Consider the following 27,225-nt stretch of genomic DNA (forward strand, 5'->3'; position numbering starts at 1 on the left):
TCATCTGGCAGTACTAAGCTGTGCTTCCTTTACTTCAACTCTTCTGCGTTATTACGCCAAGAGTTCAGAGGGAGACTTCTACTGAATCAAGACTTGTGCTGCGTGTTTCAGCTGACGTCTGTTGAGAAATGCCAGAATTTTCCTTTAATTGGGTTAATTGTGAGCTGAGGAAAACCCTTTGAGGTCACCCAGGGTCACACAAAGAATCTCATGGCAGGTTAAACAAGTGTGATGCAATTTTGCACTGTTTTAACAAAGAGCAAGTCTCAAAGCAGTACGTCCGATTATTCTCATTTGAGATGTTTCTTGATGACCAGCCCCCCCTAGTGGTTGCTTGTTTGTCATTTACTGATGAGTAAACAGGTGTCAGCTGGTGAGTAAAGTTACTCTTTAGGCCTCTAAACACTGATACAATACGAACTTACTGTAAAAAAAAAAAAAAAAATGCACACACTCTGAGACTCATTTATTCCAAATCAGGCTGCAACTGAGGGACATGGAGTGAAACATGATATAAAAGTGGTGTATCTTTCTGTTAGGTACTGAATCTCCTGGTGTTCGATGACAACCTCCCGGAATTGGCAGAGTCCTTTCAGGTCACACTGGTGTCGGCACAGTCCCGTGATGGGAAGCCTGGCTCCACCCCCTCAAGCGGAGCGAGCATCGATCCCAATAATTCTGTTAACACCGTGACTGTCACTGCGAGTGACCACCCCTATGGTACTCAGTCACACACCTAGTCCATGCACTTTTCCCTCCTGATTCTTTTTGCCTCATTTCCTTTCATCTAATCAATACTATAACACACTTACACACATCCTTGCAGGCCTGCTTCAGTTTCAGTCCAGTCTTCCAGAGGACGGCTTGATCTCTCCAGCATTAGAACCGGCCCACGTCACTGTTAATGAGGAAGATGGACGAGTCCGCCTGCCAGTGGCCAGAGCCCAAGGCCTGCTGGGAAGGGTCATGGTAGGATACCGCACAACGCCCTTCACAGCGTCCAGCCCTGAAGACTATGAGGTGAGTTTTCCTTCAGGTGTTAAAGCTGATTTATGATCATGACTTATTGATAAATGTAAAGTATGTACCTTTTTGCCAGCTTCCTTAGGTTCTTTTTTTGTTATTGTTGTCAGGATGCCGAAGGCATACTGGACTTCCTTCCAGGAGAGAGGTTAAAGTTCATTACCGTAAATATCATAGATAATCTTGTTCCTGAACTGGACAAGATTTTCAGAGTGGAGCTCTATAACGCTGAAGGAGGAGGTGAGGCAATTGACCCTGAAATCATGATTTTGCTTCCTTTAGTTAAGTTCTAGTACCGGTAATTAGTTTCATCGGCAGCCCTTTATTGCTGGAACCTGTTTGTTTTAGTGTGCTTTGTGAATTGTGTGCTGTGCTCCTGTGTGCTTCCTACCTACAACCGTCCTTCCTGTCTGATTACCCGGTGTGACCCCTGTGTGCTCCTGGTGTGTGATCCGTCAGTGGGTCAGTTTCTCCATGGTGAGGGAAGTGGTAGTGGGGAGAGTGACTCAGACTTCTTACTTCCATCCTATCACCAACATGGTAAGTCTCCCTCTCCCAATCTCAAAAACTCCCAACTTTTTCTCTGCAACCTCATTTCTCAGGCAGGGGTTCTCAACTTGAGGTTTGGGGACCCCTTTGGCAGTCGCTAGATATTTGCTGGGGGTTGCAAATGTTGAGGCGGAAAATCATAAAACCTTTTTAGAGTGGAAACATGCATTTACTGGTTTGTCTTTGCGTGGATTTTATTTTGTGTCAGCCAAAGTGGGGGGTTGCCGCCCAGAAAGCTTGAGAACCACTGCTGTAATGTCTCAAAGACAAGTTTTGCAAGGGATGAAGTGACGTCTTCATGCTGACAACCACTTTTAATCTAATATGTCATATCTGTAAATTTGATCTCAAAAATTGGACGTGAATTTTCTGAATAGCTTTTTATCAAGTTGGAAATGTGAAGTGAAAAGTTCCCCGATCACACTGCAGTGATTATACGGGTCATCCATGTGAAATAAACGATAATAGACATACCGTGCATCCAGAGAAAATTAAGTAGTATTCGTACTAAGTTGATACTTTTTGCTTTCTTCAACTCAAAGGTGTCTGTAAAAAAGGTAATCTTTTCTGCTGTTGTGTGTGCAGCCAGCTTGGGAGTTGCGTCCCGCGTCACAGTGACCATCGCTGCCTCTGACGATGCCCACGGGGTTTTTGAGTTCAGCCCTGATTCCCTGTCTGTTAACGGGACAGAACCCGAGGACGGACGGGGTTCTGTGGTTCTACGGGTAAGTCAAGTAATTGCTCTGTAAGCCGCTAGGAGATACATCTTTACTTGTTATGTCGATGATGTTCCGTGAAAGAACAATAAAGCTTAAGAAGGAAATATTGTACATCATCATAGAGCCTATTTTCCATCTCCCAGGTGGATCGGTCCTTTGGTGACCTCTCTGATGTGACTGTGTACTGGGAGGCTGATCCCAGATCTGAGGGAGAACTTCTCAGTAAGTCTGGTAACATCACCTTTGGTGTCGGCCAGACATCCCAGAACATCATCATCGATGTGGCCCAAGACGAGATCCCAGAGTTGGACAAGAGTTTTGCCATCTCCTTGGTTAACGTTTCTCATGGTCGTTTGGGTGTCCAAACGTCTGCTACGCTAGCTGTGCTCGCGAGTGACGACCCGTATGGTGTGTTTGTGTTCGCCAATAGCACAAGGCGTGTCCAAATCCCCGAAGCTGACTCAGCTGTCACCCTCACCATCCTGCGACAGAGAGGCCTGATGGGCCAGGTGAGTCTCCATAGGAGGTTTAGAAACACACCCACGTTTTTTTCATACATCAAATTTTATTCTTCCTGTTTTCATTTTCCGAGGTGCGAGTAACTTTTGGGACAATGAATGAGGCCGAGCCAGCACCATACAGGACACCGGGTGTGGGCCGAGCTTCTGAGGGGCGTGACTTTGTTCCTCTGCTCGATTCCGTCGTGTTCTTTGCCCATCAGAGTGAAGCGAACGTCACCATCAGGGTGCTGGATGATGAAGATCCAGAAAGAGATGAGTCAGTGTTTGTGAAGTTGATCAGTGTTGAACTCATTGAGGGAGAACAGGAGAGGATCGGTAAGGCACTGTCACGGCGAGTCGTTACTCTCAAAGTCATGTAGGAAATTTCGACGCTTCAGTTCATGGTGAAACATCTGTTTGTCCTTTCCAGTGTCCAGTTCCCCTTCTCTGGGCCCCAGGATGGACACTGTAGCTCAGGTGATAGTTGAGGCCAGCGACGATGCTTTTGGTATCCTTCAACTATCAGCTCCTGCTGTCAGTGTGGCTGAGGACTATGTTGGCCCCATCATCAACGTCACACGAGTGGGAGGGATATTTGCTGACGTGTCTGTCAAGTTCAGAGCTGTGCCTTTGACTGCCATAATCAGTACGTGGTGGACTTGGATTTGAGCGTTATTGTAATCAGTATTGTCTGTCTGTGTTTGTGAAGACATGTCTTCATGTATGTGCATGTGTGTCCTACAGGTGAGGACTACAGCGTAGCCTCTACTGATGTGGTCCTACTTGAAGGGGAGTCCAGTAAATCTGTACCCATCTATGTCATCAATGACCTGGTTCCTGAGCTGGAGGAGACTTTTCTAATTGAGCTGATCAACCAGACCACTGGAGGAGCTCTGCTGGGAGAGCTCACACGTGCCATTATCACCATTCTGCCTTCCGATGACCCTTTTGGTGCCTTTGGTTAGTTTAAGTCTTGGGTTTGTTTTCACAACCTCTCACTAATTTAAGTGAAATTGTAATTGTAATTATTCAACACTTTGCTTTATTCCAACCTAGTCTTCCATGCTGCCCCAGTCACCATAGAGGAACCAGAATCCAACTCAGCTGAGGTCACGCTGCCAATTGTTCGTAATGCTGGTGCGATTGGTACAGTGGTAGTCCGATGGCAGGCCACTGTCAATGGTAAACTAGCTGTCGGGGACATCAGACCCACATCAGGGGAAGTGAAGTTTGCTCCTGGGGAGACCATGAAGACCCTCCGAGTGGCGGTCTTAGCCGACGATGTTCCAGAAATCACTGAGGTGAGAAAGCGTCACCGATTTAAGACAGTATGACCCAGAACCAGAAGCATACTTCATGGCCATGTTATATTCCCTGAGAAATGCAGTATATTTTTATTTCTTACAAAAGTAACACAGCATGAACCCACTGTTTGATTGACGTTTTGACAGAAATGTCAGTCAGTTGTTTGTTAAATAGAACATACCAGAAAAGCAGTCTAATCAGCTTTTCTGAATTAGCTGGGAACTACAGTTGCAGTTCGAGGTTGCCATGGTGACGATCACTGCTTAGTTTCTACCCAGTGAAACCTCTTGAACTCTGGCTCATACCTGATGTTGCCTCTTTTATTTTATCATGTGAACAGGAGACTGGGTTCAATGCAGCAATATCAGTTATTATTATTCTACTATATAAGAAATTATTGACTTAGTTTGTATTTGACAGATTGAACAATGAACTAAAGAGAAGATTTTAACACGTAATCAGTTTTCACACACACCCCTCCGGCTGTGTGTGGTTTCACCCACTCTCCCCCTCTGAACATTCCATCAAATATGCTGTGGTTCCATGATGTTAATGAGGGCGAGCATTAATCTGTACATCATTGTACAGCCCCGTGACTTGGATCTGCACCGAAATATAGTGGGTACTTCCCTGATCCATGCTACGCATTTCTCTCAGCTAGGTAGCTTTTGTGTCGTCTTGCAAACAGGCAGACAAATGGCACCAAAACGGTTTTATTCAGTGTAAATTAATTTCATTTTATATTCTGTCTTTTCTAGATAATTAGGGTAGAACTCACTGGTGCCAGTAACGGCGGAAACCTTGGAGCCGACACATCCGTTGACATTAAAGTGCCTGCCAATGACAACCCTTACGGGACAGTCTACTTTGAACAGTCCATTTACCGCATTCAGGAGCCTTTGGAGGGAGTTTATAGAGCCAATATTACAGTCCACAGGAGGTATTTTAATGATTGTTTTCTTTTGCAAAAATAGTTTCACGTTGTTTTTGATTCTCTTGCTCATGTTAAACCTCCTTTCCTTGTCATCTATTGTTTTTCCATCGTGCTCATTGCTTTCATTTCAGAGGGGGTCATTTCGGTCGCTTGGAGATCCTGTACAGCACCTTAGAGTTCGACCCTGTTGGCTCAGCTCAGGCTGAAGGCCAGAACCTGCTGATATACTATGACTTGCCAAAGCCAGGTGTTCCAGCCGCTCCTCCCCATAGGACAGTTAACATCACCGGTCAGCAAGACCTTCTGGCTGCATGTGCTGCTGCGTGTCTGAGAGAACAGGCCTGCCTGGCTTTCTCTCTTTCATCAGACACAATCCCACCGTCCTGCACCTGGGTGACTTCAGGAGCTGACCAGCTAATTGCAAAACCCCGGTTCATGACTTACATAAAAAATGTCACCGCAGCTACTTCCTTGTTCAGTTCTCAGGCTGTAGCTGGGAGTGATTACACCCCTGTGACAGCTCAAAGTGCCTTCATGGAGGACGGGTCAGAGGTCGCAAACCTCACTGTTCCAATAATGACTGATAAATTCCCTGAGATGGATGAGAGCTTCGCTGTTCAGATCTTAAAGGTAAACAGCATTTCTATATGGTGGTTGCAGCCAGACCTGTTTAATATAAATATATCTCCATATGTTGTTAAAGGTACGGCTGCTGAATCTGACTGTGGCGCAGGAGAACCTGCCCTCGATTGGCCAGCCAGACAAAGCCTTGGTGACGATTGGGATGAATGGAGATGCCTTTGGTGTATTTTTGATATACAGCCTCAATCCCAATGCCACTGATGATGGGCTCTATCTAGAAGTTCGAGAAGGACCAATGGTTATGGTGCCCCTGGTTATAGAAAGGAGGGGAGGGAACCTGGGGACTGTGACCGTGGAGTGGAGGTTTGTTGGAGGAGAAGCCACGCCGGATGCCGACTTCACAGGGACTGGAGGGACTCTGGTTTTTGATGGTAAGTAGATCACCTGCTGATTTGCAAAAAAATGCATGATGATTAATATACGATTAAACAGCGGTCAGGTGTATCTTGGAATTCTTGAAGTTCTCTGAACTGGAACCTCTGTGCCTTCAGGTGATCTTAAGAAGCCGATCGAGATATTCATCAGAGATGATGTTGAGCCAGAGGACAATGAGAGCCTCATGATTGGCCTTGTTCATACAGCGGGAGGAAGTCGAATCCTTCCCAGCTCTGATACTGTAAACATAGTGATCCTGGCTAATGATCATGTGGCAGGGATAGTAGGATTCCATCCAGCATCACGCTCTGTCATCGCCAGAGAGGGTGAGTAGCTACCGTGCAGTATACATTATGTATGTCTTGGGACTGTGAACCTGTCGGTCGTGATGCAACTTAATCATGGGTGAGTGCAAAGGTAAGGGAATGCACTCGTAGCTGTGGCAGTGTGCAGCAACAGGTGCTCTCCATGGCTGTGTGTCATTGCCATGAAATTACCAATGCATGAGCAGTTGAGCCTGAGTAGAATTCATCAGTGAAGCTAACCAGCAGTCAATCGTTGGGTGAGGTTTGGAGCTCTGTAACACAGAGGTGAGAAGAGTCTCTGTCTACTTGTCTGGCCTGAAAATGATGGACAGTAAACACGTTTCCTTAAAAATGAGCTTGTTCCTTTGAAGGTTTCTCATGCACTGCTCTATCCAAGTGTGTTAACTAGCTCTTTTAGTCAGTTTTCTCCAACATCGTCAGTCAATGAAAAGAGGACGCAGAACTCCAGATTATGTCTGGCTCAACAGGGATCGTTTGGCCTGACTCAGTCATATTATGTGTTGCAGGTGAAACACTGCGCTTGTTAGTTCTGAGGACGGCTCCAGGTCTGGGGAATGTCACGGTGGACTGGACTGTACAAGGTCCTCTGGTAGACCGGACCTTCACTCACACCTCAGGGAGGCTTTTATTTACTGAGGTAGGAAGACAAGATCATAGGACAGTTTACTGTGAGATAACAGACATTGGCTCTAAAGTGCTAATTTGGTTTGCTTGTTGACCTTCTTCTTCATCTGTGGCCCCAGTGGCAGAGCCCGTGATAACAAAGAAAAAACGATTGACTCTTCAAACTCTTAGTGATTTCATTTGTTTTAACTATTTCTCCACTTTACTATGCTTCTCCTACAGGGAGAGTTGAATGACACTATCGTCCTGCAGCTCCTTGATGATGCGACCCCAGAGGACAAAGATGAATACAAAGTTTCCTTGAACAACATACGAACATTTGGTAACAGAACACATCTGCTCTTACTGCCACATGAGCTTTTTATGAAATCAAAAAGCTTTACGAATCAGAACTCTAACACAGTCTGACACCGCAGGTGTTGCGGTGACAGGCCATGCTAGCCTAGATGTTCAGGGCAGCGAGGCGGTGCTGACTGTGGACACCAGCGATGAACCTTACGGGATGCTTGCCATCGCCCCATCATCCCTTAGCGTGGCCACAGAGGAACAGGACCGAATCATAAACATCTATGTCAACCGGGAGTTCGGAGCCTCGGGTCAGTGTCAAGACACTAATGTGTTAATGAATGAATACGTGTAATTAATTTATTAAGATAGACACGCTTGGAATTAGATTAGTTGATAATATGATCCTAAATCTAACGTATTACATCAAATGTTTTTTGTGCAGGAGCTGTGAATATTACCTATGAGGTTATCAGAGGTTCTCTGCAGGACCTCTCCCAGGTGGAGGGTGCTCTCGCTGACCCGGGACAAGACTTCATCTCTGGAACTGGTTCTGTGACCCTCCAGGATGGACAGACTTCTGTTGCCATACCTGTCACGATACTGGAGGTAAAGACCGTCTTCCATTCCTTCATTCGTCTGTTCATCAAACCTGCATAAAATTTGAATCACCGATGATGTGTGGCATTTTCTTGGGTAAGTGCCCCAAAAATGTTTTGGTCCCTGCTTCTGTTTTCTTTGTTATGCAAGCACATTTGTTTGAGTGTTGAATTTCAATATTATTTCCAATTTTTTTTGTTTCTCCAGGATGACATCCCAGAGTTGCAGGAGTACTTCCTGGTCAACATAACATCAGCAGTTCTAGTTACCACGCTGGCCACCTCTCCCAAGCTAGGTATGGAGGCGATGATTAGATTATTACATTTTTTTAATCACTGTTGGCCGTTACAATTAGCTGTGTTATTACTGTGTCAAATTTCATAGAAATCTGAACAGATTCTGGTACATTTTTCTATTTTCTCTGGTTTGTGTAATATTTGTGAATTATTTTCTTCCCATTTTCTCTATAATTTCTCCCAATTCTTCACCACTTTGCTCTGTTTGAGTAGAGGTTGTGTTTTGCACATTGCCAGGTAAAATACACTTCCATATGTTTTACCCGAAAAGCCATGTAAGACTGATGTTATTACAGGAATAGCCAATATTCCTGTATTATACTTTGAACTATGACATTGTAGTTGACTGCCCATGAGAGAGCTTGGTAGTTACTGCTACTGTTCCTGCATAATCCAAACCACACTCCAATTTATGAATGATTAACTTTAGAAAGTGATGAGTAGACAGAATACTACAGTCAGAGCAGCACTCGGAGGCTCCCACAATATTATCAACATTCTGCCTGGAGACACACAGTAAACACACACTCGCTCTTTTGGCAGCAGTCATTATGTGGCTTGGATGGCGAGATTGATGCTTTCCATGATTGAGGAAGCCTGGGGATTTGGTGGGAGCCGAGTAGCACTGTGCGGTGAGGAGAGGGAAAGCCAAACGAAACCCATAGCTGGCCTCCCAGTGTCTTGGCCATAGAGAAGACTATTCAGGGGGTCGTAAATCAGCCCACCTAAAAGACTCGGCTGTTCTGCTTCCCAAGCCACTTACAGGAGACGCTTCTTAGCCGTAATCGTTTGCTCAAATGTGGCATGAGAAAAGTTCGCTCCTCTAGTGTTTGCTCTTGCACAACCTGCAATTGGAGCTTCCTTTGCTGTGCGTTGATGCTCAGTATTGTATTAGATTTAAATGACAGGTTGTGTTTTTTCTATCTTTGTCCTAGACACCCAGGGTTTGGTGGCAGAGGTCAGCATTGCTGCTAATGATGGAATTAGAGGAGTCATTGAGTGGACCAACACCATGTAAGAAAGCACTCGTCATTCACACAAAACTGACTTGCGATTCAAATGTTTCGCTCATGCAGATATTTTTGGGTTTTCAGGTTTGATGTGAATGAAACTATGGGGGTGTTGACTCTAGTGGCCTACAGGAACAAGGGGACATACGGGAATGTCTCTCTCTTCTTCTATGCCCAGAACCTGGAAGCTCAGCAAGGACTGGACTACAACACCAGTGAAACGGTGCGGCTCCCACTTACACACAAATATGGAGTATCATAATGTTTGTATCTGAACTCAAGTCCCTCTCCTCACCCAGATGCTCCATTTTGTTGATGGTGAAAGGCACAAGTTCGTAGAAGTGCAGATCCTTGATGATGCCATTCCAGAGGGAGCTGAGAGATTCCAGCTGATACTGTCCCAACCATCTCCTGGTCTGGAGTTGGGCACAAATACTACAGGTATTAACAACCCTTTCCCACAGCAGACATAGCTAAGAGATGAGGAGATGCCTTTCAGGTTTTTATCCCTGGTGCACCGGAAAGGAACAAAGCCGATGAATAGCCACGTCTACTGCAGCAAACCCTGGACTGAATGCTGAGTAAAGCTGCTCCCATTTCAGAAAAACCTGGTGTACACAGGTGTGAGCAGTTGTTGGGGTTTTTTTTTTTGGCCTCTGAGAGTGGGGCTTAAAGTTCAACAAAATTTTGGACATTTTCAGTGGAATCGAACATTTTCAGACACTGGAACATATTAGCCGTGACCTTGTATTGAAAAAAGCACGACACTGCAGAGGCCTGTCTGTTATTTACATCAGCGAATATCAGGTTACATAGGGACACTTCATTCTTGACTTGATGACATTCTTTGCAGTGAAACAAGACAGAAGATGAAATGAGGCATCGTATACAGAATTACTATAATCCATTCATGTACCCATGAACCCATACATTATTTTTGTATAAGCATTTCTCTTTTCTTCCAGTGACTGTGAATATCCTGGCCAGCGACGACGGACACGGTGTTCTTTCCTTTAACACCAGTGAGCCTTTCTTACTGAAGGAGCCAACATCTGTGTCGGGGTTAAGTGAGAGCGTGGCCACCCTCTATGTGGTCCGGAACCCGGAGGAAGGCACATTTGGCACCGTGACTGTTCAGTTTACTATAACAGAAGCCAACGGCAGCCTAGCAGATGGCGATCTGATACCAGCACATGGGTTTGTGGTTCTGGAGGATGGGGTCAGGTTTAAGGTGAGGGGACAATAAATTATTAAGACTTAAAGTATATTTGATTTCTCACGTCCTCAAATCCTTGAGAAGATACCAAGAATAATGCTTTTTTTAAAAATGTAAATTTATGCCAATATTTTTCATTTTTTTACCTTTACAACACAGAAAAGCATTCTATATCAACCATGTTAATTTGGCGAGTGTATTGTTTTCAGATGCTGGAGATCTGGGCAGTGCTGGATGCCGAACCTGAAGTGAATGAGACGTTCACAGTGACCTTGTCCAACCCAGCAGGAGGCGCTCGACTGGGCGACCAACTCCAAGCTCTTATCACTGTCCAGGAGAACCTTGCTCCCTCTGGCTTGTTCCGGATCGGACCCACTCTCAACAGGTGGTAGTGGTATTCAAATAGATAGCTAACAGGATATGAAATGAAACAGACTTGTAGCACCATTTTTAGTTATCTAAGGCAGCTTTCACAGTTTCCTTGCTTCGTTCATTTTAATCATATATAGGAACATTTACCAGACTTGTGTGTGTGTGTGTTTTTGAGCAGGTGCGAAAACAGCAATCGCACACAAGTTTACGTGTAAACAACCAGACTGAGAACCGTCGGTACAAAAACCTCTGTGTGTATTTTTTTGCCAAGCTCTCAAGCTGCAGCATTTTGTATAAACTATGAATGCACAAGAAAATCCTTCTTCCTGTATTTACATATTTTGTTTTTCTGGGACTTTCCAAACCAAATTGAAGGTAAAAACCTTCAGAGTTTAAAAACTCACGAATTGCTTTGGATCACATTGGACAAACTGCAGGTGTGAAAACATCCTTCAGTACCTCACTGATACAGAAAATACAGACCCTCTGTGGGCCTTTAACTGCAAAACCAAGCTCACAGTTTAGACTTGAGCTGGAATTGTAAACAGAAGATCTGAAGACTTCACACTGCTTGGTGGCAGCAATGTGACTTGGAACCAAACCATGAAATGCTTAGCATATAATTAATAAAATATTAATTCTAAGATCGATTATTAAAGGCCAAAATGGTTAGATCATTCACTCTTCCAATATTTGTTGAAAATCAAGACGCTTAGTCCTTGAATATAATGCAACATCACGAGTTAAAAATACGTGAGAAATAAACAAGCACATAGACTCGTGCAAAAACGTGTCTATGTAGTCTTAGTTGGTATATCTGTGTTTCCTGGACAGAACAAACACAGAGGTGGTGGCTCATGAGGGCAGTGGAACGGTGTTCCTCACCGTGTCTCGGAGTAACGGCCTGGAGTCAGCCGTCAGTGTAGAGTGGGCGACACAGTCTGACACAGCGGTTGCTTCTGGTGAGACCGATAAATGCGTTCATTCAAAGTCACACAGAATCTCTTAAAGTCCACCTCTAATGAGCATTATTATAATTGCCTGTTCCTTCCAGAGGGTCATCTGCCAGTGATGGGTGTCTACCAGAGCTTTGAGGACAGCCCTACCTCTGCGTGGTGCTTCCTCCCAGAGGGACCCTCTGTGTTCGCTGTGAAGCTGGATCGGATTCCCACCGTTGGATATTCCCACACTTTGGCCACTCTCTATTTGTGGCAGGGTGTTTTTGTCCCAGTACAGGTAAGTCAACTACTGTAAACATTTAAACTTGATGTATCAGCTTTCGCTCATCTTGCTTTCTTCTTTTTTTAATCACTCCAGTCCATCAGGATTCAGGACCCAAGCTCTTGTGTTGGATTTGCCCATAATCACTCCACCTACATCGCTATCACACATAACGGCCCTCCCCTCTCCCCTGCTGCCAACCTCAGCATCTTTAAACTGCAGATGGACCACAACATCACCTTAGTAAGTACAATTCCCAAATACGGCTCAAAATGCTCACAGTGCATCCTTCTTTTTCCTCATCCGATTTACTGCTTTCTGCTTTCTTTAGGAGCAAACGTTTGGTGTCGAAGCTTTGGAGGTGAAACACTTCACCAGTGAAGGAAGAGATTATCTGATTGCATCAAGTCAGGTGACTTCAGCACCACTGGCGTATTTAAGTGAAGCTTAAACTCAGTGATACTTTGCTTCTAGTTGTGTCAAGATAATTAAAGTAATACTTGGCGCAAAACGTGTATTTTCGCTTTCAATTAATCAGAATAGGTGTCATGAGCTCACAAAGATGTTGCTTTAGCTTCATGACTGCAGAATGGGAGAAGACTTAAAGAAGTAATTCAGGAGGAAAAATACATCTTTATGATCTCAAGACACCTATTTATGAATACTTAAAGCAATACTTGAATAGGATTTGCCTTTCAAGGACAGTTCCTGATTGCACACGTCTTCTTGTTTCTTTGGTACAGATCTTTGTTTGGACGAGAGGCTCTTTCACCCTCCTCCAGACCCTTGACTTTGATCAGGATATCATCAGTGTGACTCCGTTCTCTCGTGTAGCGTTTCTCTACTTGGTGGTGTGCATCAGGACACAGACTGGCAGTTGCCTCTTGCTTCAATGGACCAGCGGACGCTTTCAGAATCCACAGGCCCTCCCAGTCATGGGCAGAGCCAGTCAGGTGGAGACAATCCAGACAAGAGCAGACGACACTCTCCTGCTATTTGTTACTGAAGGTGACTGACCAGACTTTGACTCCCTGTAATCAATGTTGTCTTTTTATTTTGCTCATTTAAACAACTACCTTCAGTTTTGTCTTGGATTATAAGGGTGCCAATGAACAGATGTGGCAAGCAAAATGATTAACTGTATTGCAGAGATGGTATATTTAGAAATGGCCCAGAATGGAAGCTAAATGCACTTAATCTACGGTATGTTAAGGAGATGGTTGTGTTTTTACAATAATGAGATGCTATTTTTTTGTGGTTGGGTGTACTTTCTAGAGGATTGTGTAGCGGTTAGATGTTGGTTTGGATAGTACAAACAAATCGGTAATACTTAAGATGGCACGCAGAAACTTTGTGTCGATTATATATATATATTTATACTACGCTCGGTATATTTTGATGAGACATAATCTCTCTGAATCTGCAAAAGTGGTGCATTTCCTTGGTTCAGACCTGTTGTGGGTTTACTGGAAAGGCCACATGTGGAGGAGAGCAGAGCCACAGAGGGACTCGGAGGTTGTAATTTGTCAGTCTTGGGTGTGTCAGTCAGACTGGTCCTTACTTCACATAAACATGCTATTCTAGTGTGAAAGAATGTAAATTTATGTGTGTTCATGTGCATGCTTCTATCTCTCTTTAGGTCTCGCGCCGTCCTGCGAGGTGTTACGGTGGGGCTCCGGGATGCCGTCACCTCAGACGTATCAGTCGATTCCTCACCCTGGCCTGGCCTCTATCCATCCATTCACTGATCCTGCTGGAGTCAGTAAGTACACAAGACATCAGGAAATGCTTCCAGTTGGGATTGTCTGCCATTCTGCTGCCATTTTTTTAGTTAATAAACCACTTAAATCTCATTCTGTCTTCAAGCTTATGTCCTGCTAGCTGGTAGGAATAGCTCATCTCTCTACTCCTGGAGGTCTGATGTCAATCTATTCGCCATGATTCTGAGAGCCCCTCCAGCCGTTACATTCCTCTCTGCTAATGTCCCATCCCTCAACACCACCAAGACCCTCCTGGCATCCTCTGAGGAGAACCGCTCAAGAGTTTATGAGCTTAGCTCCGTCTCCAATCGATCCGATTACATACCCAGGTAAAACCCAGGTGTTCATGTGCGCTCCTAGAGGCTGGAGAGGAGTGAGATACAAAAAAATGTCAAATAACTCATGTTTCCTTTGTTTCCACGCACTCAGTTTTGGTGAGTTGCACTTTTTACCTGGCGACAGTGAGCTGCAGATTGCGGTGAATGTCATAGATGATGACATTCCTGAGAAGCAGGAGCACTTTCAGGTCAGCCTGAAGAATCCAAAGGGTGGAGCTGAGATTGGGTTTGGTGGTCAGGTGACTGTTATTGTCCCCAGCAACGACGATGCCCATGGAGTGATTGGGTTCGCGCAGGCAAGTTGCATCAACTGTGTTAAACCTCAAGTTACTGAAACCATGCGAGAAAAATGAAGGGGATGTTTAAAGCATTACTAAAAGCTATTGAAAATTTCATTGCTACATCTCTGCAGAATTCTATAACCATGGAGGTTGAGGAGTTGGACCAAAATAATCAAATCTCTCTCATTGTGGAGAGGAAAAGGGGGACTTTTGGCAGACTGACTGTTCACTGGGTGGCCAATGGGAGTCTGCCAGACATTTACCCCCCATCAGGAGTGGTGAGTAACCTCACTCATTAAGCAATACTTCACCCAAAAAGTGTGTTTTGCCTTTCAAGTACTTACAAATGGGTCTCTTGAGTTCAAAAAAGATGTTTTCCCTCCTGTATTACTTCTTTGTGACTCCAGGTTGCGGAAAGAGCCAGCTCTATACACTTAGCTTGAAGCTAATGGAAGTGAACGCTCGTAAAAGCAAAACTGTCCGAAACTTTCTGGTTAGAAACTGTTAACGAAAGAGTTTGTAAATAGATGTATCAGGGCTATTTTGTTGTTGTTAGGCATCAGTGACCTATGGCTTCAAGCTAGACATGCATATCTGGCTCTTCCTGCATTCTTGCATGACAGAGAAGTTTTGCAGGAGGGAAAAAATGTCTCAGTGAGCTCATGACACCTATGTGTGAGTGCGTGAATGAAAAAAAATCTTTTGGGAGAAATGTCACATGAATTAACAGCATTAAATATGTTATGTTTGAATTACAAAATCTCAACATCACAAACTTCTTTAAGGAAGCAAACTTTTTGTCTCCTGTTATAGGTAACATTCTCAGAGGGCCAGTCAGTAGCCATCATCTCGCTGACTGTGATAGCAGACGGCGTCCCAGAGCTGAGAGAGAGCGTTACCATCACCCTGATGGATGTCACCACTGTGGGGCTGCAGGACCTTCAGCAGGCCGCTGTCATTGACAAGAAGCAGGCACAAGCTCAAGTCACCATCCTACCAAATGATTCTCCCTACGGGGTGATTGGATGGCATTTGGACTCTCAGTTTACGCTAACGCAAGAACCCCAGAGTAAGAACTTGTGCTTGAGGAAATTAATGATGATTATTAACTGAATGTCTTGGTTACAGTGAAGTGGACTAAATTAAGTCACCGTATTTATAAACCACAGGAAGAATTTTCCTCCATTAAGCTGTCCTTTTGTCTGAGAAAATTGCCTTACTTCTATTCAGCAAACTGGATTATTGTTTCTCTGACAAAGAGAAAACTTAATACTGGTTGGTAGACTCATTACCAGTAACTCATTTGAAAGTATTTATTTTTTGAATGAAGCTTTCTTTACAAGGTACTACAGGAATCAGACTTTGGGACTTACTGGAAAGGAGATCTGCCATGGTTTTCAGGATTTTGATTCATTTAGGATTAGTCTTGATCTGTGTGTTGGAGCCTTGCCCAGATGTCAGAGTCAGAGTTTTTCATGATACATTGGAAATATATAGTTTGTGTTGTGTGTTAACTCTTGCAGCCTCCCTTTTCTCACAACTTACAGGTGTTCCAGTCAATGTGACACTATCCATCGTGAGGGAACATGGCTCTTCAGGGGAGGTGGCTATAAACTACCAGACCAGGCCAGCCCTGTATCAGCAGCCATCCAACCAGGCCGATGCAGGGCAAGATTACACGGCCAAAGAAGACACCATTGTCATGGTAGATGGTGCTACCGTGGCCCTCATTACCATCACTATCCTACCGGTAAGGATGGACTGATGAGTAAGAGAAAAATTAAAGTGCTACTTCATCCAAATAAGGTATTTGGCCTTTCAAGTACTCACAAGTAGGCGCCTTGAGTTCATACTGCTGGGTCTGTAACACTGGAAGTGGAATAGGTTGTAATCACACATTGCTGTAGTTGCTTTTAGCCAGAAGTTGCCTTATTAGCTTCAAACTAATATGTGGCTGGCTCTCTCTGCGTTAAGGAGTCACAAAGATGTCATGCAGGAGAGAAACAAACATCTTTGTGAGGTCAAGACATCTATTTACTTGTGGGGTATTTCAAAGTCAAATCATATTAATTATCTGGAATATTCTTCCTGAATGAAAATACTAGTTTCCCATCCTCTGTAAAGGAGCAGGTTATACAATGTTTTCTTGCACAATCTTCATCATAATTTAAGTGCTTTTTTTTCCTCATCTCACACCTTCCCTGCACGTTCAGACTGTTTGTGCAGGGTGTCTAGGATAAAACTTATCAGCCCTTTAAGCTTCCCTCTGCCCACTTCCTCCTTGCCCCATCCTTCTTTCTCAGCCTCCCAGATATTTGTTCCTTTGAACCTCCCACTAAGAGGACTATGTGATTATTCTGTGTTTGCACCACTAGAGGTTGAAGTAAATGATGTTAGTCACAGTTTGTGCTAATCTCTCTCAGCGGCAAAGCTTTATTGATGTTATTTGAAGAGGGAGTTGTGTAAATCCCTTAAAAGTAACCACAAATCTAAGTTTAGTGATGAAGTGTAAGACGGAGAGTGTGAATCTGCTCATGCTTGTGTACATCTATTTTTTTGAAGGATGACATCCCAGAGCTGGCCCAGAGTTTCCTGGTAAATATCAGCAGTGTTGAGCTACTGAGAGGGTCAGCTGGAGCAGGTCAACCCACTGTGAAGAGACCTGGGATGGAAGTAGCAGAAGTAACCATCCAGGAGAATGATGACCCTCGAGGGGTCGTTGAATTCAGTGTCCCTGAGGTGAGAGCAGAGTCATCTCTACGTCTTTTACTTGGAATTAGCCATCATAGAGGAACAATTATTGTTATTTATTATCAGGTTTCCAATCTTGTTTGGAATCTTTTCATCAACAATTTCTCAAATAATGCAACAGTTACTGAATTATGGTGTGTTATCACCTGATAGGGTTTAAGAAATGAGTCCTTCAGTAATTAGACATCATTCCGAAATCTCTAGGATCTGCCTGGAAGTGTGGTGGCCTATGAAATGCCACCACCAGACAATATCCTCAACCTGACAGTGGTGCGACTTGCTGGTACAACTGGAAGACTGGTTATCTACTGGGAGGCTGAGCCCCTCACTGCTGATCTGAATGATTTCAGCCCCACAACTGGGAACATAACCTTTCAAGATGCTCAGGTAAATCGATAGGTAAATATCACATTAAGCCACAAAGTGAGGCTGAAGTCCTCATTGTCACCTTTATTCTTAGAGAGAGTCCACGATTGCCATCACCATCTTGGATGATGAGCGGGTGGAGACTGCAGAGAGCTTCAGAGTGACTTTGCTGCGCGTGATTGGAGGTGCTCGACTTGGACAAGAGACTTCTGTCACTGTCAACATTCCTTCCAATGACTCCCCACTAGGACAGTTTGGATTTCAGGAGCTGGAGGTGGGCTCAGCCTCATCGTGCATTAGCAGACTTTTAGATCACCTTACTTACACTTCTTTTCACTCTGATACCAAATATGTTTGAGAAATCTCCTTGTTCCGTCCTCTCTAAGGTTACTCTCAGTGAACCCGAGTTTATCGGTGACCCTGCTGCCGCGGCGACTCTAACAGTGCTGCGTAGCATGGGAGGCGAGGGGGCAGTGACACTGGTGTGGCAGCTGGAAGGCCAGGCTGTGGATGACCTCTCACCTCTAAATGGAACACTCGTCTTCACTGAGGTACAGCATAAATGGGGGAGGGGGGTTGTTCTAGCCAGCATGCAATGACATATCTTGTGTCCGGAGTTATTTTCTGTCAAAAATGTCTGTTAGTAGACTAAATAGAAGTTTCTGTCTGCTATAAAGTACTGGAAATCAGTACTGCTTACCTTGAGTGTGGTTGGGAGGGACTTTGCAGACCTTCAAAGGCCCTCTTATGTAGAAGGCAGAGAGAAAGTAACTTATCTGTCCTTCAATGCTCTTCCTCTTTCCTCTTTCTACTCCACACAAGAATGCCTTGGAATGCCAGCAGAGTCTTTTTAGCTGGGTTTGTTTGGTTCTGATTTCTATGTTTTGTCCTCACCTAAGAGCACCTTGCTTCAATACTCTTACCTGAAAGACATAAAAAAACACCAGTTCCTGTTGTTCTGATATAAAGAACAATTTTTAACCCCTCCAGACTGAATCCATGAAGACATTTGTGATCCGAGCCCTTGCTGACACAGTGTTGGAAGGAGACGAGCACTTCACCGTCCGGCTGTTCCCTGCAAGAGAAAGCGGGGCTGTCATTGAGCCGTTAAATGGTGAGTATTTAGCAAAATCAAGTAAATAGATTAGTTGAAAAGCTTTCTGGCTTGTCTCTCAACGATCACGCGCTCCACCAGGCTTGGCCACTGTGACTATCAGGGCAGACAAAGCTTCTCTGGGGATTATTGGAATAGCAGAGTCCTCCAGGATCATCATCATCGGGGAACCTCAAGGAGATTACAATGGGAGTGCTCTTGCCAGGTGAGATGAACATCATAGGAAGACATCTGAGAGCTTTTCAATGTCAGTGCTTCCTTTCACGTGAATATCTGTTTGTTTGTTTTTGTTTTTCTGCCAGCCTTGTGCGTGGACCGGGTGTTTTTGGGGAGGTCCAGGTTTACTGGAACATCACTCCAGCCGCGTTTGAGTTTGAAGAGATCTCAGGAACTCTAACCATGAGAGACAGACAGTCTGTTGCCAGCATTATTTTGAAGGTGATGAGTAATGTGGATGTTAGAGTTCATTGAAAAAAAAATCGGTCAAAATGTAGATCAAGACGAAAATGATCCGTTATGTCTATGTCAGGCTCTGGATGATGATGTTCCTGAGGAGCGTCATGAGTACCAGCTCACACTGACTTCAGCTACTCCAGGGCTGGAGATCAGTCCTGCAGCGGGGCATGCTCGCATTATAATGGCCGCCAGTGACAACCCCTACGGCCTTTTCTCCTTCCCCAAGCACCAGATCAGGGTGATTGAGGAGGAGGGAACTGTGAGTACAGAGGCATTTATCGTTCAAAATCAAGGATTTATTCAATTAGGAAGCCTTGTACACGTTACATTGCCCAATCGTGGTTCCATGCATCATCTACTCCTTAGAAACGTGGAGAAATTCATAACCCTTACAATTACAACAAAGTCATGCATCATCTCATGCTTGTAATAGAATGAAATAAAGCAACCAATCAATCTACAATACTTCTTTTGGATATTCTGTGCTCTGATACAAACTACATGATTCTTTCCTTCAGGTGAATGTGACTGTCAGTCGGTCTTTAGGCAGTTTGGGCAGCGTGTGGGTGACCTACCAGACCTCAGGAGACACAGCAGTCAGTGGCGTGGACTTTGCTTCAGCTTCAGGGCGACTGCTCTTCACCCCAGGCCAGACGTCACGACACATCTCAGTACGGATCCACGATGACGATCTTCCAGAAGGGCCTGAGATGTTCTTCTTCAACATTACTGACGTGGATCTAGTCAATGCCAGGTACAATGTGTATCCGTGCTATACACAGCATTGAGGGGACTTTGTGCTTTTACTCCATGTTATTTAATCTTTATTCTACACTACACTCATCAGACTCCAACAGTTACTTTGAATTAAACTATCTAGCATAGTAAATCAAATTCAAGAGAGCTTAAGCAGAGCAGCACAAATGGAACTCACACATGGTATTTATACTGTAGGTGGTTTTTAGGATTGAACGTCGCCAAGCGGTGGTGTTCACAAATGTAGAATGTGTAGTTTTACTTTTGATGCTTAAGTAGAAGCACTATCAAATACTTCCATACTTTTATCAATATTACTACTTTTACTCGAGTACTATTTTATCTGTTTGTCTTTACTTAAGTAAAGGAATTGTATACTTCTTCCATCACTGCTTTTTTGTTTATAAAAATACAAGAATAACTATTTAGAGGGTTAATATTTCTAATTTCAAGAGTTACAGAGTGTTATCCTGTAGGAAACTTGAGACTTGAGGGTCCTGGTCAGCCTCGAACCAGCCATGATTCCTTGTTCTGTGTCTCCACCTGCTGGTTAGTGCTGTGGACTACACAGTGAGGGAGTTTGGTCTCCAGCTGGATCAGCCTCCGGCTGTAGGCAACATCTCCTCCCTTGCTGTGGTGATACTGAAGAATGACAACATTGAGGGTGTCTTAGAGTTCAGACATGACTACGTCAACATTGCAGGTTGGTCTAAACAAAACCTCCATGAAAAGTTGCTTTTTAACATCTTACATGTGCCATTAAAGGATGGAGAATACAAAGCATGTATTGCGGAGAACACACATGAAGGCTGTTCTTGTTTCTACTTTTCTTGGTCTCCTCAGTTGAGGAGGATGTAGGCTATGTGTTGATCCCTGTGGTGAGGCGAGTGGGTTCATATGGAGCGGTCTCCGCTCTGTTCACCTCTAATGGCTTGAGTGCAACTCCGGACCTCGACTACGTCAGCACTAATGGCTCGGTGATGTTCGTCCATGGCCAGAACACCAGCTACATTAATGTTACTATTATAGATGACACAGACAGGTGAGAGGATTAAGAAAATTATATTTATATATTTAAATTATGGTGATATTCATTGATTATAATTCAAAATCACTTCCACCAGTGAATATGCAGAGTTCTTTGAGGTCCAGCTGGTTGGAGCAACAGGTGGAGCAGTCCTAGGATCCCAAAAAGTTGCCAGGGTAACCATCAGCAAGAGTGATTCTCCGAGCGGCGTGGTGCGTTTCCTCAACGATAGCCTGATCACCATCATCAACCCTAACGACACGCTCAAACTCAACCTGGTTTTGGAGAGAGCTGGAGGCTTTGTAGGCAATGCAACGGTGAGAACGTCCCTTTACCGGTTGCTTGTGGTTTCCCGTTTTTCTTTTAATTCTAATTCTATTTGTCTGTCTTGACAGGTTGCTTGGTTCATCCTGGGCCCCAACAGCAGGGAGGCCCTTCCTCTGTTCAATACTGACATCAGAGAGCCCCTGAATGGGACCTTCTTCCTCAGAGATGGAGAGGAAGGCCTGCGAACCATCGAGCTCCGGATTCTCCCACACGGTGAAGTGGAGGTGGAGGAGACATTTGTTGTAGAGCTCAGCATCCTGTCTGGGGACATGGATGTAGATCCTCAGGCTGGCTCTGTGACTCTGAAGGTAATTTTTGCATTAATCAGTGTTGGAGGTAATCTAACAGGCTTTAACATCCAACTGTTTTTTTTTTCGGCTAGATTGAGAAGTTTGGTGATCCTAACGGTATAGTCCAATTCACCGTGGATGCTCTTCGAGAACGTGTGTATGATGAACCCACAGAAGCAGAGGGGCCATCCAACATTTCCCTTTATATGACACGCAGAGAGGGTGTGATGGGTAACGTCACGGTAAGATTTCTTCAAAGTACTTCGTCATCAGATCATTTCTTTGCTTTAGGGATAAAAGGGAAGGGAATGTGAGTCATAAAAGAGTCATTTATAATTTAAATATCTGGCTAATGTTTCCATGAACACACTCATGCCACTCCCTCCCCTCAGGTCCACTGGCAGATCCAGAGCGACTCTGACATGGCGGGAGACTTCCTTGCATTTTCTGGATCAGCGATGATCCTGGAAGACCAACGAGAGGCGGAAATAGTCCTCAGCCTACTGCCGGACACAGTGCCAGAGCTGGAGGAGCTCTACACCGTCCGACTCACAGCTGTGGAGGGAGGCGCCACCCTGGATGCCAACTTAAACCTCATCAGCACCCTCATTAGGTTTGTCCTGGACATTCTGTTAATTCAATGATGTCAAATTTAAAAAGTGAGAAATGTGACCTCCCTCTCTCATCTTTAGGGTGCGTTCTAATGATGAGCCCCATGGCGTCTTCTCCTTGGATGCTGGGTCCGTCGTGGTAGTGGGATCAGGGTCCGAGGTCACTAGAGCTGTGGTATTGAATGTGACTCGGCTTGCAGGGCTGTTCGGCAATGCCAGCGCGGGCTATAGGATCAGTGGAGGGATAGACGAGGTGATGGACATTGAGGTGATTCTGGGAGGACGAGCTGAAGGAAGGCTGCTGCTGAGAGAAGGACAGACCTTCAGCACTGTCACTGTTCCCATCAGCAGCCAGGTAAGAGTGAGGATGCTGAAATTAGATAACTAGAAGTATTCTAAATTTTTAGCACACAAGCAGCACCTGTTCTTTTTGCAGGTGTTTTTGTCAGTTGGCGAGACTTTTGCAGTGGAGCTTACTGACGTTCATCTAGTCAGTCCTTTACTTGGCTCTCCTCCTCGCCTCCATCATGAGTCCAGCTCCGCTATGGTGATTGTGCCTGAAGAAACTGCCAACTCAGAGGTGACTTATGTTTGTGTTGTTGTTTATTTCTACATGATCCCACAGAGGTAGTTGCTTCCATTTAAAGGTGACAGCTAATTACTTGAATAGGGCTCAGTGCTTTATACAGGTCCTCAGGGTGGATTGGTTGTCTGCTGATGTAGGAAGTCTTTTGTTATCATTTGACTATATGGATATAATTCCATACACCTGCTTTCTTGAAAGTTAGTTTAAGTCATCACAACTGACAGAAATACATCAGCAAATTACTTCTCAGCCACCAGAGGGCGAACTGTCTCGTGTTTTCTCTGAAATCGCTGTCATTTAAAGGATCAGGCCTTGATCGCAGAGGGGGTGCTGCGACTGTTCTGATGAACAAGTGTTCTTTCTTAAGCTCTTTGAAAGGCTCATGCATCACACCATGTAACAATGACATTTACATGAAAAACCACAAAAAGGCACAGAAGTCTCTTTGAGCAAATGAGGACTCTCCTTTGTACATGTAGTTCTGCTCTTGCTCAAAGCTCTGTCATCCACCATGTACAGGTCGTGCTTGGTTAGGCAACAGATTGACAGCGTTATCAATTACCTCTTGTGTGTTGTCCAGGTTGGTTTTGTGTCGCTGGCTCTGCAAGTTTCAAATGTCGAAACTGGGACTTGTGAAGCAAAGGTGACACGAATGGGGCTGTTTGGGGACATCAGAGTGCAGTGGAGAGCAGGTTATCCTTTGGGACAATCCCCACCTGGCTTTAGACTTGGAACCATAATGCCAAGTTCAGGTAAATGACAGTTAGCTGCTCAGATTCAGATATCTCACTACACTTTCATTGTTTTCTAACCATTGGTAATGTGCTCCCTCCTGATATCCAGGCTCACTGAGCTTTGCCCACGGGGAGAGGACAAAAGTCATATCTCTGACAGCTATTGCTGATGCATCTGAGCCGACTGCCCATGCTGTCTCCCTCACTGATGCCACCTCCAGCTTTGCTGCAGTCAGTCCTGTCAAGCTCAGGTAGGAATCCAAAAAATGGAAAAGATTTGAAACACATCCTATCTAAGGTTAACAAAGATTGAGATTTTGGAACAATATATTCTGAAAGATATTAAAAACTACTCCTTCAGTGATTACTTTGGCTGCACACACAAAGAAAGAACTGTCAGCTTTTAGATAACTTTTAGAATGAAGGTGTAAATATTAGTCCAAGTCAAATGTCTGTGTCTCCCTGTACAGGCAAGGATTTACCGTAGCAGAAGTGGAGCCTTTGGGAATCTTCCAGTTTTCCCCTGATTCCCGCCAGCTGGTCATTGCAGAGGACATCCAGACCATAACGCTCTACGTTCAGAGACTCTACGGTTCTCGTAGCAACAGCACTCTTCTGTCCTACACCACAGTAGCAGGCAGCGCAGCAGCAGGACAAGACTTTATCTCAGTGCCAGAGGGCCGTGTGGTCTTTGACTCTGGCCGCCAAACCAACACTTCCCTCCATCTGTCAATACTTGACGACTCCCTTTCAGAGCCCGATGAATATTTCCATGTCAACCTAACCGATGTTCAAGTCCTCACTCCAGACTCGTCGTGGGCAGGCACTTCTCCCCGTCTCAACGTTCGGCACAGTTTGGCAACTGTCACCATCCTGGCAAGTGATGTGACCAGCGGAGTGCTGAGTATTGGACCTGGACTGGTCCAAGTACCTGAGGACAAGGATGAAGAGACTCAGCAGGAGCGGAAAGTGGTCCTAAGAGTGCGCAGATCAGACAGTGTGTCTGGGGCTGTGAGCGTTCAGATCCAAGCATATGGAGGTGCTTTATTGCTCATTCAGTTTTTTGGTTTTTTTTATGACGTTTTGCAGTAGTTTTCATGATTGTGTGATTTCATGCAGATGGAAGCACAACACCTTTCCCCTTCGCTCTGGAGCCTGTCGGCACCCTTGCGGAGGAGAATCAGGACTTCCACTTGGAGTCCACTATAGTGTCCTTGCAGCCTGGTCAGAGTGAGGCAGAGGTGATCCTCTTCATCCTGGATGATTCTGAGCCAGAGGGACCAGAAGTTTTCTTCATCTACCTCAGTGATCCCAAGGGAGGAGCCCAGATCACCAACAGTCCAGACCAGGAATTCGGGGCTTTTGCGAGGATCACAATTCTTGGTAATAAAAGAATGGAAAGATTATGGGTTTGTTTTACTCAGCTGTGTATTTAAGATCAAATTGACTTTTTTGCCGTACATATTCTTTCCTTTATGTGTTCTAGGTTCCTATGATTAAAGCACTGAGTGAATCCCAAGTGTGTCATTAGGCTCTAATCATATGACCCTGCAAACCAATAATTCAATGTACCTCTCCATTTTCCCTAATGGCATTTAATTTGCTGATTTACTTTGTGCCCCTGCAGTGTTAGTTCCCAGCTGTCATTTTTAGCCTCATGCATTTCTTCTCATGTAACCAACGTATCTGATTATTCTGCTACATAATATAATGTTGTGATTGTCCGTGAAGATGAAGTTGATCTGTGTTCTTTCTTTTTTTTTCTGTACGCTCTATCCATCCCAGGCAGTGACTTCCACAATGGTATTATTGGCTTCAGTATGAATTCTCTGACGGGCCAGGTCCTGGACGAGGACTCAGAGAACAGGACAGCTGTGCTCTACTTGCAGAGACAAGAAAACAGGTGAACTCTTGGGTCGGAATTAATATGAAATGTGCTTTGTGTCATTGTTGCTCTGTGTTTTACATGCTGTCTCTGTTCAGGGCCTTTGAGGATTTGCAAGTTTTCTGGAGAGCCACCTTCAACAAAGCAGCTCTAACCCTGGTTAATGAGGGAGTTGACTTAACCAGGCAGCTGGTGCAAACGTCAGGCACTTCGCTGTGTAGAAAAGGAGAAATAATTTGTATTCTTACTGTGGAGGTCCAGGATGATGAGGTAAGAGAGGCCTCATCTTCCTCAGATGTGTATGTTCAGTGGGTTGTAGGTTGGGGCAATAATTATTGACTGTAAATGTCATCATAAGAAATTCACTTATGCTCAAAATAAAACATTTGCCTCTGTTGCCATAGGAACCAGAGAACCAGGCATGGTTCTTAGTGGAAATTTTTAAAGTGGGCGCAGGCGCCACCATTAATGACACCACCCGCTTTGCCAACATCACCTTGGTGGAAAGTGACGACCCTCGAGGCCTTGTGTACTTTGGTGTGGGCCACAGACTTCCCGTCGCCACACTGACGACCACAAGACTCAAACTGCAGGTGTACAGACGAGCCAGCACAGCTGCAGCTATGTCTGTGCGATATCGCACGCTGGTACGTTACAAACAGACTTGCTGTAATTATCAACGGGCCTACGCCGCGAGTGGACACACATATAGTACACGCTGTGAAATAGATCATGAAGGATGCAAATATATTGAACAGCAGCTGATGTTTCCATTTAGAACAAATTGGGTGACCTTACCCTGCAGGGGTCTTTCTGTGTTATTGGATTTCCCAATTTGAATCCAGGCCAATTTGATTTACCGAGGTAAATGAGGTTTTCCGCAGCTGTTGAAATTGTAAAGCAGCTGACGTTTGTTTGTGGTCATGTGGCCTTGCTTTATTGACCTCATTTATGAGTTTCAGCAGGTGCAAACCTAGTGATACGCTGATCTAATCTGGCTCACAGTTAAGCGCGTTAGAAAAGCGTAATTACTGTATTATGTCACGTCCTGCCTCCAGTGCGGGGACTTGAATGTAAGCCTGTGGTTACATACATGACTGATGTACAAATGTAGTTTTTCTCTCCAATTTCCCCCCAGCCTGTGAGTTATGGAACATTGGAAATCCTTTTGCGGTATTGTGATGATTCACAGCTTATGTAGGTTGCTCTTTTCACCGTACATAGAAAGTATAGAATATATTTAGTCATAAACCAGTAACATACCCTAAAACTTACTTTGCACGCCATAATCCTGAAGTTATGCAGATGTTTAAAATCAAATGACACAAATGTAAACTTCAGTTCGTAACTCAGTCTGTTATTTTAGATTTCAGCTGAAGCTTGATCCTGGAAGATCTTTGTTCCTCCTTCATCCAGTTTTATTATCTGTATACATGTATTAATAGTAGCTGGGGTTTGTTAATGTTTTCCAAGTTCAAAGAGACTAGTGTTCTCCTCCTCCCCCCCCCCCCCTAATTTTCACACCGCTTCTCTTTGGCCTCATGATGAGAGTGATGCTGGGTACACTCAGCTCTGGGATATACAGCCTCCGCGAGCGCTCACACTTTTTTAATATCTGGGATCAAAGGGAGAGAGTGTCTAGTGCACTCAACAAAAATCAAAACCTCACTGAGACACCTGGCCAGGTCGTCTGCTTTCATCCCTCAGAACTTTTGTCTGTTATGTTTTCAAGCTTTGGTGTCAGACAAAGGCTCTCATACATAACGGAAGCCTAGTCGCCCTCATTTGGTTTACACAATGCTTTTACCCCGGCTGTCGCAACATTTCAGTCATACATGGGCTGCAATTGGAATGCAGACCATCTTAAAGCAACACGTCCCATGGAGGTGGAATTTTTCATCACATTGCCTGACAGGTTCAGCTCGTCCGACCGACTTCTTACAGAA

The 27,225-nt window shown here is 44.6% G+C and overlaps 1 protein-coding gene across 6 annotated transcripts in view; it reads left to right on the plus strand.

Moving 5' to 3' along the window:
* Nucleotides 1–27,225, plus strand: part of adgrv1 (adhesion G protein-coupled receptor V1) — a 107,616-nt gene that overhangs the window by 31,905 nt on the left and 48,486 nt on the right. For 3 of the 6 annotated variants that reach the window (XM_086205892.1, XM_086205894.1, XM_086205897.1), the window contains 60 exons: nt 540–720; nt 827–1,020; nt 1,134–1,263; nt 1,483–1,563; nt 2,158–2,297; nt 2,435–2,800; nt 2,884–3,127; nt 3,222–3,437; nt 3,536–3,751; nt 3,848–4,092; nt 4,855–5,036; nt 5,162–5,660; nt 5,734–6,043; nt 6,164–6,373; nt 6,880–7,010; nt 7,220–7,319; nt 7,414–7,593; nt 7,728–7,891; nt 8,090–8,177; nt 8,392–8,415; nt 9,114–9,192; nt 9,273–9,411; nt 9,488–9,629; nt 10,154–10,419; nt 10,614–10,789; nt 11,611–11,738; nt 11,831–12,012; nt 12,094–12,240; nt 12,329–12,409; nt 12,741–13,005; nt 13,637–13,759; nt 13,864–14,086; nt 14,187–14,391; nt 14,508–14,654; nt 15,190–15,445; nt 15,924–16,126; nt 16,939–17,115; nt 17,332–17,514; nt 17,588–17,767; nt 17,880–18,044; nt 18,484–18,607; nt 18,689–18,812; nt 18,910–19,045; nt 19,137–19,322; nt 19,582–19,817; nt 20,374–20,522; nt 20,663–20,861; nt 20,944–21,163; nt 21,242–21,481; nt 21,556–21,705; nt 21,856–22,076; nt 22,156–22,429; nt 22,511–22,654; nt 23,241–23,412; nt 23,504–23,645; nt 23,865–24,433; nt 24,514–24,777; nt 25,180–25,297; nt 25,378–25,549; nt 25,684–25,926. In XM_086205892.1, the coding sequence (XP_086062018.1) occupies nt 540–720; nt 827–1,020; nt 1,134–1,263; nt 1,483–1,563; nt 2,158–2,297; nt 2,435–2,800; nt 2,884–3,127; nt 3,222–3,437; nt 3,536–3,751; nt 3,848–4,092; nt 4,855–5,036; nt 5,162–5,660; nt 5,734–6,043; nt 6,164–6,373; nt 6,880–7,010; nt 7,220–7,319; nt 7,414–7,593; nt 7,728–7,891; nt 8,090–8,177; nt 8,392–8,415; nt 9,114–9,192; nt 9,273–9,411; nt 9,488–9,629; nt 10,154–10,419; nt 10,614–10,789; nt 11,611–11,738; nt 11,831–12,012; nt 12,094–12,240; nt 12,329–12,409; nt 12,741–13,005; nt 13,637–13,759; nt 13,864–14,086; nt 14,187–14,391; nt 14,508–14,654; nt 15,190–15,445; nt 15,924–16,126; nt 16,939–17,115; nt 17,332–17,514; nt 17,588–17,767; nt 17,880–18,044; nt 18,484–18,607; nt 18,689–18,812; nt 18,910–19,045; nt 19,137–19,322; nt 19,582–19,817; nt 20,374–20,522; nt 20,663–20,861; nt 20,944–21,163; nt 21,242–21,481; nt 21,556–21,705; nt 21,856–22,076; nt 22,156–22,429; nt 22,511–22,654; nt 23,241–23,412; nt 23,504–23,645; nt 23,865–24,433; nt 24,514–24,777; nt 25,180–25,297; nt 25,378–25,549; nt 25,684–25,926 (11,451 nt within the window). The remainder of the gene's footprint in view (nt 1–539; nt 721–826; nt 1,021–1,133; nt 1,264–1,482; nt 1,564–2,157; nt 2,298–2,434; nt 2,801–2,883; nt 3,128–3,221; nt 3,438–3,535; nt 3,752–3,847; nt 4,093–4,854; nt 5,037–5,161; nt 5,661–5,733; nt 6,044–6,163; nt 6,374–6,879; nt 7,011–7,219; nt 7,320–7,413; nt 7,594–7,727; nt 7,892–8,089; nt 8,178–8,391; nt 8,416–9,113; nt 9,193–9,272; nt 9,412–9,487; nt 9,630–10,153; nt 10,420–10,613; nt 10,790–11,610; nt 11,739–11,830; nt 12,013–12,093; nt 12,241–12,328; nt 12,410–12,740; nt 13,006–13,636; nt 13,760–13,863; nt 14,087–14,186; nt 14,392–14,507; nt 14,655–15,189; nt 15,446–15,923; nt 16,127–16,938; nt 17,116–17,331; nt 17,515–17,587; nt 17,768–17,879; nt 18,045–18,483; nt 18,608–18,688; nt 18,813–18,909; nt 19,046–19,136; nt 19,323–19,581; nt 19,818–20,373; nt 20,523–20,662; nt 20,862–20,943; nt 21,164–21,241; nt 21,482–21,555; nt 21,706–21,855; nt 22,077–22,155; nt 22,430–22,510; nt 22,655–23,240; nt 23,413–23,503; nt 23,646–23,864; nt 24,434–24,513; nt 24,778–25,179; nt 25,298–25,377; nt 25,550–25,683; nt 25,927–27,225) is intronic. The other 3 variants (XM_086205893.1, XM_086205895.1, XM_086205896.1) reach the window with 2 other exon arrangements.

The sequence above is a fragment of the Aulostomus chinensis genome, chromosome 6 (assembly GCF_037954235.1).
Source record: "Aulostomus chinensis isolate RoL2024-O1b breed Wild chromosome 6, RoL_Achi_v1.0, whole genome shotgun sequence".
Classification (NCBI taxonomy): domain Eukaryota; kingdom Metazoa; phylum Chordata; class Actinopteri; order Syngnathiformes; family Aulostomidae; genus Aulostomus; species Aulostomus chinensis.